The following is a 12,755-nucleotide window of genomic DNA, read 5'->3' as shown; positions in this document are numbered from 1 at the left end:
CTACGAAATACAATTCAGTAAACAGTCATTTTTAAATCTCTTCTAACCCAATTCATTTATATTTATTTCCCCCATTTTCTGTTCCCCACCTGAATGTATAGGCAAGGTGCCTGCTCACAGCTCTATGGAAATAGTGTTAAATCATCAGTGGGATCTGGTGCCCTCATCCCATTCATGTCAGCAGAGTGGAATGATAGAATTTCACGGCGTGGCAGGAGGAAACGTTATTCATTGGTCCTAGGCTACGTCTAACTGGCTTTTTAAAAAGGTCAATTATCTCGGTTTGAAGTCACTCCGTTGTATCCTTGTCCTTTCCCATCTGGGGCTTATTCCATTACATCTTGAATGTACCAATATTCAGTCTCATGACGCATGCATTGCCCTTCAAAATTGTCTAGCGGTTGCCTTACTGCACCAGGCCACTCCTCATTACATTGTGATGGCCACTGTGTTCTCCTGGCTGATAACCAATAGCAAAATCCTTGCAGAGCTCATTGAGAGTTACTTAGGATTTTGCTACATCACCACATTAAAGAAATGAAACCGAGCAATTGAAACCATTTCAGTTCTCTGGGTCAGGATCAAGTCGCCTGTTAGTATCCACCAGAAGCAGGCAGAGAAGTAACTGACAATAAGGTTCTGGCTGCTGGCAGCACTGTATTCAGCAACACACCAGCAAAGGCAACAGCCATCAGACTGGATTTTACAGTAACATTGACCATAGGTATTAGTTTGTCTTAGTTGATAGCACTCTTACCTTTGGGTTAGAAAGTTGTGGGTTTGAGCCCTGTGACAGATCTGCCACGATCTACCTATATGCATTAATAATTAGCATGGAATTTGTCACAAACCCCATCCCAAGAGTCTGAGCTCATACTCAAGAGTTGATGCTCCAGTGCATTACTGAGGAAGTGCTGCATTATCAAAGGTGACAGCCATCAGATGAGACATTAAACTTACGCTCTCGCTCTGTCTGTCTATTCCTGTGGTTCAGGTGCACATTAAAAAGAGTAGGGAGTGTTCTGGCCAAAATTCTTTCCTTAACCAACACCATAAAATAAGATCAGTCATTCAACTCTGCTGTTTGTAGGGTCTTGCTGGGTGCAAAATGGGTGCCGCATTTGACAAAAGTAGCAACACTTCAAATTCATTCACTTTATGTGAAGCACTTCAAGATATGAGATATCTGATAAGGTGCTATAGAAACAAAGCTTGGTCTTTCTATTATAACACATCCTCCCTCTCGGTCAAATGATATAAAGGATCCTTCTGTTAATTTCAAACTGATGGAGTTATGAAATCACAGCAGACACCAATCATTCTACTGCAACCTTCACTATGCTGCATCAGTTGCCATGGCTACGTTGTGACAGTATTTATCAACACGAGATTCATAGCTTCTGCCAACTCAATGCTTTTAACATATCGATTTGCAGATTTTTTTAGGGTTAAGTGCTGACTCTAGGAATTTAACGCTGCAGTGTTCAACTACTAAACATTGTTGTTCTTGGTCTCCCTCCAGTTTGTTTTCCTCTTTCCACTTCTGCGTTCACACACTAGTGCCTAGCTCTCGGGCATTTGCTACTGCTCCTCTACAATCCACTAGAAGAGGCAACAGGCCACTTCTTTTGAAAGATCCTTCAGAGTAAGGATGGCACCTATCTTTCACTTGGCACTACCCTTTGGCAGTCTAGCTGAAAACAACATGACATCCAGGGGATTTGCTGGACACTTATCATTCAATACCCAGGGCAACTAGTTATCACATTCCCTATGTTTATGTAAATATGAATCATAGACATGCCCCTGAAGGATGTCTTAATTACAGCAAAATAAAAGAATTGCCAATGTACATCAATGAGGTTGTGGGCGAGTAAGTTGCTGGAAGTTAGAAACAATTAATGCAATGTGATAATACTATATACACAATTGCTTGGGGAAGGGAGAAAAAGAAACAAAGTTCACACTTTAATAAGGCTATGAGCCAGCCAACAGGCCAACATGTAACTTTCCAGATCCTGGTATCCTCTTCAGTTTTCAGAAGTACAACAGTCACTGATTTTTTTTTAAAGTTTGATGTGTATATATAGTGATGTAATGATATCATAATGGGCAGCGTCATTATAAACTGAAACAATCGTGCATAAACACTACAGCTCTGTAAAGCTTTCTGTAAACACTGGGATTTGGCCATTCACAGCTCTGCTTCCCAGCTCATTTCCCACATGGCCTGCAACTAAGACAGTGCAGTTTTACAATCATTTCATAAACAATGTTATTCTTTCAACTCATTACGTGTGGAGTTTGCTGGCGCTTTAGACTGGCTGACAACAAACTGCTTCTTAAAACAAAATTGGGGATGGGGGGGATGGGATAAGGGGGAGAAACAGGAAGCTTTTGGGGCGAGGGGGCACCCCAATGGCTGAGTGCAAGAGGAAAGTAGTTGAAAATCTCTCTGCTGGTGTGCAACATGAGGCAGCACTGGAAGTGGTGGTCCAGATACAGGCTAGTAACCCACAATAATAATTTGAGAGAATGTAACATGATTGTAACCCTTTCGAGCCAAATACTAGTTATAAGGGTCCTTCATTTTCTTCTGCTGAAATCTTTCACTCATTTTTTATTTTGCCATTCAAATATTTGCAGAAAACTGCACAGATTCAGGGACTAAGTGCAAAGGAGATGAAGATACACATTTTCCTGGAGGGAAAAAATTGGATAGGCAAGTCCTTAATAAAACACTGATAAACAACAGAGGTCCCTTGGCATGTGAAAGAAAGGATGGGTTATGTTGTGTGTAGAACCAGTCAGAACTTGCCTGGGTGATAAGATGGAGGGCTGGAAACTTGATTAAAATGCTTACTTTTGCTGATAAACTCATTTTCAGTGATGTAATGATATTAGTGCGTCTTTTGGAGGAGAGTTTTCCAAATTTCCACTACTCTTGTGTGTAAAAACAAAAGTGCTCAAGACACATCAAGACAATGGAGCAACAGCAGTCTGGTTACAGAAACATTCTACACATTTATTCTCACAGCCCAAATTAAAATAAACCAAAAAAAATGAAAATTAACAATGCAATGAAGGAATCACATACATCAGACACTGTTGCCTGAAAACACAATTTAAATAATTTTAAATATATCCTATGTTATTTAATTACTACAAACACTTCATACAATTTTTATTTTAACAAAGTCCCCACAAAGAGAAACATAACAAAACAGGAATGGTTTTAAGAGTGGGAGAGCTAAAGTGGCGTGGACTTCGCAAAAGAAGTTGATTACAAATTTTATTGTTAAAGAGGTAGATCACTTTTAAGTCAAGAACAGAAATGGGTTGTGTGAAAAATAGTATATTCCCCCCCTTCAAGTCTAAAATTCATCCAAAAAATTACAGTAGAAAGTGAAAGAGTCTCGAGGGGAAGAGCCGACTTCCTCAGAGATAAAGGGAAAAAGATGTGGGGGGGGGGAAAGAAGAGAAATAAAGCAAAAAAAAAAATTCACCATTTAAAGCCCAGAAAAAAAAACTGCAGCAGAGTTTCTGGGCATGGGACCTGGTGAAGACCGTTTTGGTAGCAGTCATGTGCAACGCATTCAGTCTGTTATTCCAGGTGCACCTGCCATACAAAAGGTATCTGAACAATTTTGCAGTGGGAAAGAGAATGAGGGAGGAGTTGGGTGCACAGAGATAGCCTTGCACTAACATTTTCCCTTTAGACCTCAACAGCAACAGCAAAAATAACAAATCTTATCAAACTGGATTCCCATCCCTCCCCAAAAAAAGAACATTAGAAACAGCAGACAAAACCGAAGTCCAGGTCAGTTTGGTGGCTACTGTCCCTGCTATTTCAAAAGGATACTTCTTAATGAAAACTCATACTTCCAATTGTTGCTTAGGTGACCATGCACAGCCTGTGGCCAGATACTGTTTTTTTTTTAATTTCCCAATTCACAAAGTGCATGCCAGATACCGTCTCTTTATTGCCCCCTCCAGAGTCTTGACATTTCCCATAATTCCAGACAGGGCGCACATTCGTGAAGGATCTGGTGCTTAGAAACACAGCGTTGAAACTTTTCTTTAATGCATCCTGCCTGCAGATGTTTGTATCAGCTCACTGGAAGATCTGCCTCAAGCAAATGACGGGAAACATGGCTGATCATCAGATTTCTGGATCATCAGATTTCTTGGGTGTCTTTCAATCCGGTATGACCAATTTCTTAGACCCATTTGAATGGCAGCCTAGGTTCAATGTCTTATTTCCGGGTCAGTCATGAAAAGACAAAGAGAAAGAAAGAGAGAAACAAGGATGTTACCTCACCATCTTCATTGGAGAAACCTGAAAATTAAAAACAAAGGTTACACGTTTGTTTTAAGGTTTCACTTCTTGTGCTGCTCAACAACATCTTTACCATTTTCCACCATAAGAATAAGACCAGAGATCTTCTGAAGACTTTTTGAACAAGGCTTTGTAGCTTATAGTCTATTATTCTGCAGGATGCGATGATGTCAAAAATCAGATCGTCACAAAACCTGACTGGCAATGCCATGCTGCTGTATTCAGTTCCTAACACCAGAGGCCCTCAGTGATCTACTGAAACAGTAAAGATTCTCCCCCCGAACACCCGCAGTAAATACAACATCTGACGCACAAGCCTTCCCAAACCTTGAAGCAGACTACTAAATTCTACTGCCTTCCATTTTCCCAAGGGACATCATTTTCACGACGAACCAGCGTGTGACATTGTTTTGTGCTTACTCTGTAGCTTGGTCACTTCTGAACTACCCGTGGACTGATGATACATTACCCAACAGGATGCAATTTATTATTTGCAATCGCACTCTATTTGTAGCATATATTGAGGCAACCCCTTTACAAATGTTAACTGAAGAATTGGGATTGGAGGGGTGGTGGGAAGACAAAGGATTCTAACAATGCCTTACAGAATCTTCTGAATACATAACACGAGTGAGCAAAGCTAGACAAGACAACTGTTACAAATTTGTGGGCTTTACACTAGATATTCTCTCAGATTCAGTGTTACTGGTAACTCCCCAAGTAGATCGTAATCTGGAGTACACATTTGCTGCCCAATATCTAGATCAATCATATTCACTCTCCATCCTCTGTCTTAAGCACCTGTCTAATTTCCTTTTAAAAGAATTTATGATCTTTCTTCAACACTGTGGGGAAATTTTGCACTCTAACTATCCTGTGAAGGAACATTTCCTCACATTCCCTTTAATTCTTAGTGATGCGTCAGCTGTGGCTCAGTGGGTAGCACACTCGCCTTGGAGTCAGAGGTTGTGGGTTCAAGTCCCACTCCAGGAACTTGGGCGGACAATCCAGTGCAGTGCTGAGGGAATGCTGCACTGTCAGAGTTGCCATCTTTCGGATGAGACGTTAAATCGAGGCCCTGTCTGCTCTCTCAGGTGGATGTAAAAGATCCCATGGCACTATTTTGAAAGTGATTTAAAGGAGTAATTAGGGATGCTCATCTTAAAATAGTGATTTAAAGGAGGAATTAGGGGTGCACACCTCAAAATAGTGATTTAAAGGGGGAATTAGGGGTGTACACCTCAAAATAGTGATTTAAAAGGCAAATTAGGGGTGCACACCTCAAAATAAAGATTTAAAGGGGGAATTAGGGGTGCACACCTCAAAATAGGATTTTAAAGCAGGGATTAGGGGTGCGCACCTGTAAATAGGGATTTGAATTGATAGATTTTTGGATATTAAGGGAATCAAGGGATATGGGGATAATGCAGGAAAGTGTTGAGGTAGAAGATCAGCCATGATCTTTATTGAATGGCAGAGCAGGCTCAAGGAGCCGAATGGCCTACTCCCACTCCTATTTCTTATATTCTTATGTTGTTCTTATTAAGAGCAGGGGAGTTATCCCCGGTGTCCTGGCCAATATTTATCCCTCAATCAACAGAACAAAAACAGATTATCTGGTCATTATCACAAGTTTGCTGTGCACGTTGGCTGCCGCATTTCCCACATTACAACAGTGACTACATTCCAAAAGTAATTCATTGGCTGTATAGCGTTTGAGACGTCTGGTGGTTGTGAAAGGCTCTATATAAATCCAAGTCTTTCTTTTCTTTGTAAATTTATGCCCTCTAGTTACTGTCTCTCACCGACCAATGGAACTTTATCATAGCCCTCTCTTTAACCTTATGAACTTCAAAGAAAAAAATGCTAACTTCTCAAGTCTCACCATAACCATAAGCCTTCATCTCTAGTAGCATCCTAGTGAATCTATGTTCCTCTACCTTTTCCATTGCTTTTATATCATTCCTATACTAGGATGCCCAAAACTATATAAAATACTCTAACTATGGCATAACTAAAGTCTAGTGAAAATTCAACACTACTTCCTTGCTTCTTGTACTCTCTACCTCGAGGGGAAAAAATGCAGGGACTTTGCCTGCTTTTTAATGCCCTTGCATATCCCCACACCTTTGATGATCTATATATCTGTACACCAAGGTCCTTTTGCTCCTTCATTTAAAATATTGCAATTTAAGCATCTTTCCATAGTTTTACTTCAAAAGCATTCTCTCCAAATTTTTTCTACACTGAACTGCCTCTGCCATCTATTAGTCCATCCTGCTCGCACATCCTCCTGCAGTCTTTCACAATCTTCATCACGGTTTACTAATCCCTTAATTTAGCTCATCATTAAATCTTGATATTGTTCCCTCAATTCCTGTCGAGTCCAGATCGTTCATGTATATTATGAAAAAGAGTAGCTCCAATATAGACCACTGTGGAACACCATTCACCACATCTTTCGAGTGTGGAACTTCCTTTTACCTCTAACCTTTGCTTTCTGTACTTCAACCATCTCTCTATTCATTTGGATACATCCCCCATAATTCTATCTGCCATCATCTTTGCTGCAATTCTAGTTTAAAAAATATATAAACCATAGTGCTTTATTTCTTCAGTATTTCTTCAAAGAATTTTGTAACGGTGGTCAAGTATGACCTGCAGTCGGTCCATGCTGAAAGGCCCCGATTAACATGTTTCTCTCTGTAAAATAGACTCTGGTAGTTTACCAAGAACTGAAGTAACAGTCACTGACAGAATTTTCTGGGTTATCACAGTCTCTTTTTTTGGAAGAGGACTGACACTTTTGCCACAATTTTCCTTTCCACAGAAGTGTGGAAAATCATAGCTCGAGCCTTTATTTCTTCCCCAGCTTCCCTCAGGATCCACAGATGTAAGCCATCATGTCCTGGTAATTTGCCGACCTTAAGTTTGAGTAATTTCCTCGTGTACCATTTCATTTTGAAAAATTGCCTCCACTAACTTTTATATACCTACCTTCTCAATGTAGTCTCAAAATCCACCTGCTATTTTACAACTGAGGCAAAGTATTTATTTAGTATCTCTGCCAGTGCCTCAAGCTCTGTCCCTATCTCACTGCTACTAATTTGCCTACAGGTAGAAGAACATGTTATTTAATTACGGGTACGATCAATTAAAAAATACTATTGGCTTTGAACAATGTTTCACTACTGAAAATGATATCCATAACCAAACTAATTTAGCACTGCAATTTGATGTCCTTGTTACATAGAATGTACAGAGAAGAGCGACAAAGAATGGTTGATCAACCAGTGAGTGGGCATGGGTTACCACATGTTTGAGGACATAGCAAGGAGGATCTTGGTGACTGAAATCAATCTCCAGACTGCGACAAAACTATTTAAGATAGAGAACATGTCTTTCCCTGATATTCCCACTGGGATACTTCAATTAATTGGCCATTGTTTTGCAAGACACTTTTTAACATTTTCCTCAACTTTGCAACTTCACCCAAAATTAGCATTGCTTCTCCCCCCCGCCACCCGTCCCCTTTCCAAATTCTCCATAGCAAGGTGGCTGAACCTTAAAATATACCTTTCAAAAAGAAAAGTGACTGCGACGATTATTTCAACGGGTTTCCACCTACCACCTTCCCACAGTGGTCAGGAGGGAGGGAAGGAAGAGGAGGAGGATGACCCTCTTTCCCATTGTCATACTAAACACAATGGGGTCGATGGACTAAAATGATAAACTTGTTTACAAAGAAAGGGGTCTATGACTTATATACACAGAGGAAATCCTGCCCCCAAGAGCATGTGATTCATCTGTTCAAACTCCTACAGCAACAAAGAAGTTAGGCAGAGACAATTTGGACTTTTTAAAGAGAATGAAATGATTATCTGTAATTACCTGAACATCCTCTGAAGATGATCCTTGGTTTTCCTGGTCATCTTCCATCTCACTATCGTTGCTATCAATAACTGCCGGAGTCCCACTTCGTGTAACAGCACCTGCTCGCATTTCCTTTGTTTTCCCCATGTACCTCTCTGATCTTTTTTGCTTGATTACATTTGTTTTCCTCTGCCAAACAACTTTCTTATTCTTCATTCGGAGGTACAACCGTGGTGAATTCATGCCAGAAGTGGCAGAAGACCGTTGCCTGGGATCGGTTTTTAACCTCTTTCCCTCTGCTGATGACACTTTAGCTGATCTTACTGGGCTTGTAGTCCTGGAGGCAATAGGTGATGTGCTCAGCTTCTTTGATTTTACTGGAGGTACTGACCTCATTCGCTGCTGCAGCCTTGGTGCTGAAGAAACAGTTTCGGCTTGCAAGGGTCCCAACATTCTTCCTCTCCTTTTGCCCAAGAGAACCGGTGTACTTTGCAGCTTGATTTCAGTGTCTGCAGTCCTCCTGCGTTGGCCACCCCCCTTCTCGCTGCTGGCAGGGGAGAGAGAGCTAGACCCTTTGGCAGGAGGGGATGCTGGTTTCTTGGGGCAACTGTACGTTACGTGTTTGTTCAGACTTCCTAGGTAAGTGAATTCTTTCTCACAGTAAGGGCAATTGTGGCTTTCAGAGCTCCTGCTTTTCAATATGGCCTTCTCTTTGGCAGATGATCGGTTCTTCTGCGAGATTGCCTTCTGCACCAATTTGTTCCTTTTATTCTTCAGAACATTCATTTTGATCTTGTTCATCGTCATTTTTGGCTTTGTCTCAGTTTCAAAATTAAGCCTTTTTGGCTGCCCCATTCTCCGGATGGTGTTCTGCCTGACTGGCTCTGCAGCAATCGCCCCATTTTTCTTCCACACTTTCTTTTTTAGCGGGATCGCATTCTTCTTTGGGGTGTAGCGTTTCTTGTCACTGGCAGACGCACAAGCCAGGATATGCTTGTGCAGTGCGGGCATGTTATCAAAGCTTTTGCCGCATTTTGTACAGTGGATGGCTGTGCTAAAGGTCTGAGGGATATTGTGCGTGGTAAAATTTACAGCCGATGTCACTGTGCTGGCAGGGTTACGGTTATGATATTGAAACGGAGGGGGCTTGAAGCTAGGGTAGCGTTGATTGAGACCTAGACGGACATCGGGGCCTTTTGGCTTTATCCCAGATGCCATTACCTTTATTGTAGTATACAGTTCCTCTGTTAAGTCATTAGAATCATCATCGTCTTCCTCCTCCTCCCCGTCCTGAGATGGCGATGCGGAACCTTCTCCTATAACCTGACTTGGACAGCTGGTGGCTTTGTCTGGGTCAGTGAAATTTTGAGGCCTCAGCATTCCATTTTCCAGCTCTATATGCTTGCACTGCTGGTCAGGATGTAGGTCATGCTGATGATGCTGCAAATTACAAAGGAATGCAAACTCCTTCTTGCAGACAGAACATACAAAAATCTTGCCCACCCCATGCAAAGTCGACCGGTGCTCAGACAACGCACTGGCCTCTTTGAAAAGCTGCACACAAAACTCACATTTGAAGGGCCATTCTTCGGCATGAATCAATAAATGCTGGGTGAGATTCTTGATGGAAAGGAAAGGAGTTTCACAGACATTGCACTGGAAGCTTTTGGTGAATGTTGGTTCAGGTCTATCCTCTTGCACTGAAGCCTGAGAATTTTCTGTACTCTCCTGCTCTTCAACACAGTTTTCAATGAGCATTTCTTGGGGGGATTCTGGTTCAATTGTGGGCGGAAGGCTATTGTTCATTTCTTGTTCACTATCAGTGTCTGGATAGCCATCATCTTTAACTTCTTCCTTAATGTTTATGCTGACTGGCGACAAAGCAGGAGTTGCCGACTGCAGAACTTGGGCCACTAACTCTGGAAGGGGTGAAGGTACAGAGAGGATTGGAGGTGGGGGAGAAGGAGCAGGGGTTGTGACCAAAGCTGGGGATGTGTCTGAAGGTGGGGTTGTATCTGAAGTTGGGGTTGGATCAGGATGAGGTGCTTCTACCTCCAGACATGGCTGAGGACTGCAGTCTGAATCCTGTTTATCCATCGTTAGATCTGTGCCATTGTACTCGTTCATAAGCACCTTCTCCAACATGGAGGTTGTGGGTTTCTTCTTTTTACTGCTGCATGAGACCTGAGCACCAACACTTCCCATTTCCTCTTTGACTTCGCTGTCACTGCACAACTTCTTATGAAGACTCAAGTCTAAGATGGCTACTCCAGGCCCTTCCACTTCTGTTTTTATATCAGGTTGCAGTTTGATACCACTAGATAGATCCAGTGGCTGGTGGGTGCATAGATTAACCAGAGGCCGGCTCGGCGCGTATTCCTTAGAAGCTGTTATTTTGCACATCTCAAGGCTCATTGGGCTGAGAGTTTCATCTCGGCTGGAGAGACTCCAGGCAGGCGAGCTACTCTGGCTTTCAATTTTTGGTGCTTTTAATCCAGGTAAACTTTCATTCCATAGACGTATAAAATCAGTGTCCTTTCCTGTGCTGCTTAGTGCTGGACTATGCTGTGGAGAATTTGGCGGTGAACTTGTTCTCCTCTTGAATCGACCAAATCCCATGGTTGCTGCCGTTGACGTTGAAGGACCAACCGAGCCATCCGGAAACAGAGTTGACCTGGGCGAATTATTTTCTTGTATCTGAAGAAGCTGCTTAAGCTTTGAAGACAAGATACTTTTCTCCTGATGTACACTTAAATTGTTGGTGGTCTGACCTGGAAGAGACAGAGCACAAAACGAGGAGACAACTGGTGATATAGTTTCGACGCCTAGCTCTGTTTTAGTCTTTAGAAATGGAGGAGGGCTGGTGGTTCGCCTCCTTTTAGGACCTTTCAACTCGCTGTCCGTTGGTTCTTTTAGAAGAGAATGGGTTACTTGTGTCGTGGTTTTAAGGTTCTGAGGAGATTCGTCAATCACTGAATACAGCACAGAAGGCAGTCCATATGGATTTGTGCAAGCAGTGTCGACCTCAATCACCTCACAGTTGCTGGTGCTGCTGTTTGACTCAATTTTTCCATCAATGTAGAAGTTCAAGTTTTCAGAGATGTTACTGGAAACATCCATGATGTATGCTTGACACTCATCAGTCTCCTCTTCCTCCTCCTCCTCCTCCTCTTCGTCGTCGTCAGTTTCTGTGCTCGTAATGTGAAGCCCAGCAGAACGCCTGGTTTGGTCCGATGTTAGATCCTGCTCCTCCGCGGAGCCCTTCCGTCTCATTCTAATGCCCTTAGCCAAGAGTTGACGCTCATGGATACGGCGCTGGTGCCGACGTAAGTTTGTATAAGAACCAAAAGTCTTTTTGCACTGTTTGCATGGGTGCTGGATTTTTGGTTCGCAGCTCTTTATGACAGAACTGTCCAGCTTTGGGGCTGTTGCCTCAGAATCCGTTTTCTTATAATTTTCCAGAGCCACCGGACTTTCCAGTCTAGTTGAAGAATCAATGTTGATGTCAATTGCCGTTTTATCAAAATCAAAATCATCCTTTTGGTGCTGTCCAGCCACGTTCATTTTCAAGGTGGGTTTTTTCTTAGGCCCTGCCTCATGGCGCCGCTCATGGCGCCTCATATTGATGTGAGTGCCAAAGGCTTTACCACAATATCTGCACTTGAACGTGAATCCTTCTGTCGATATGTGGATGTGCTGGTGACGTTCCAGACCTTGCTTTGTGGTAAACCTGCGCTCACAATTTTTACAGGGAAACATGTGGGTTTCTTCAACGTCTCCCATTCCATTCTGATCTCCTTTTGATTTTTGCTTCAGGGATTTAACAGAAGTTTTCTTTTTGGGGAGATTCTCAATAGAATTTTTTTCTTCAGGCATTGTTTCTGCCTCGAGGGACATTTGTGGATCCTTCGGCTGAGGCAGAACCTTGTGTGTCACTATTCGGTGAACCACTACTCTCTGTTCTGGTAAATGGGCTGGTGAGGCACAAGGTTCATCCTTCTTAGAACCTGATTAAAAGAATATAATTATTAGAAAGCAAGATTTACATTACCACTTTAGCATTAATTTATTTCCCCCTCTTACATATACAATTACCATTCTATTCCAGCAAAATTAAATTATGTAAACTAGCCAATGTGATTCATCAATGCGTTTAAGCACAGACAGTGATGCAGATCTGATTCCTCACTCCAGTGTTACAGAATGGCTCCGAGTGGAAGCTAGCTGCTTCACCACAAGGAGAAAACAGTATCAATGGGTCACTTATGCCTTCTCAAGGCCAGAATAAGAGTGATACAGAAAGAGCCTATGAGCAGAGAATCATCCCGGTCACTCGACATATATGCAATATGTGCACTGTGGACCATGAAAAGAGGAAAAAAAATGGACGGGGAAAAAAAGAGTAATTAAGAGGGCAGCATCATTTCCAAAAGCTGTTTTGCTCTTTTTTTAAAAAATAGCATCCCACCTTCAAGAGCATGTTTGCTCTCAGTGATTACTACAGATCTTCACAGGTGCCCCAATCGTCCTAGAAGTTTCTTCA

General features: G+C 42.2%; 1 protein-coding gene across 7 annotated transcripts in view; it reads right to left on the bottom strand.

Annotated features, from left to right (window-relative positions):
- Positions 1-3,051: 3,051 nt before the first annotated feature.
- LOC139228814 (PR domain zinc finger protein 2-like) overlaps positions 3,052-12,755 on the bottom strand; it is a 196,213-nt gene continuing 186,509 nt past the window's right edge. For 4 of the 7 annotated variants that reach the window (XM_070860211.1, XM_070860210.1, XM_070860212.1 and 1 more), the window contains 2 exons: positions 8,231-12,219; positions 3,052-4,339 (listed from right to left, as the gene is read on the bottom strand). In XM_070860211.1, the coding sequence (XP_070716312.1) occupies positions 4,313-4,339; positions 8,231-12,219 (4,016 nt within the window). In that variant the 3' untranslated portion in view covers positions 3,052-4,312. The remainder of the gene's footprint in view (positions 4,340-8,230; positions 12,220-12,755) is intronic. The other 3 variants (XM_070860214.1, XM_070860216.1, XM_070860215.1) reach the window with 1 other exon arrangement.

Source organism: Pristiophorus japonicus, chromosome 18 (genome assembly GCF_044704955.1).
Source record: "Pristiophorus japonicus isolate sPriJap1 chromosome 18, sPriJap1.hap1, whole genome shotgun sequence".
NCBI classification, from domain to species: domain Eukaryota; kingdom Metazoa; phylum Chordata; class Chondrichthyes; family Pristiophoridae; genus Pristiophorus; species Pristiophorus japonicus.
This window is presented reverse-complemented; position numbering and strand designations above follow the sequence as displayed.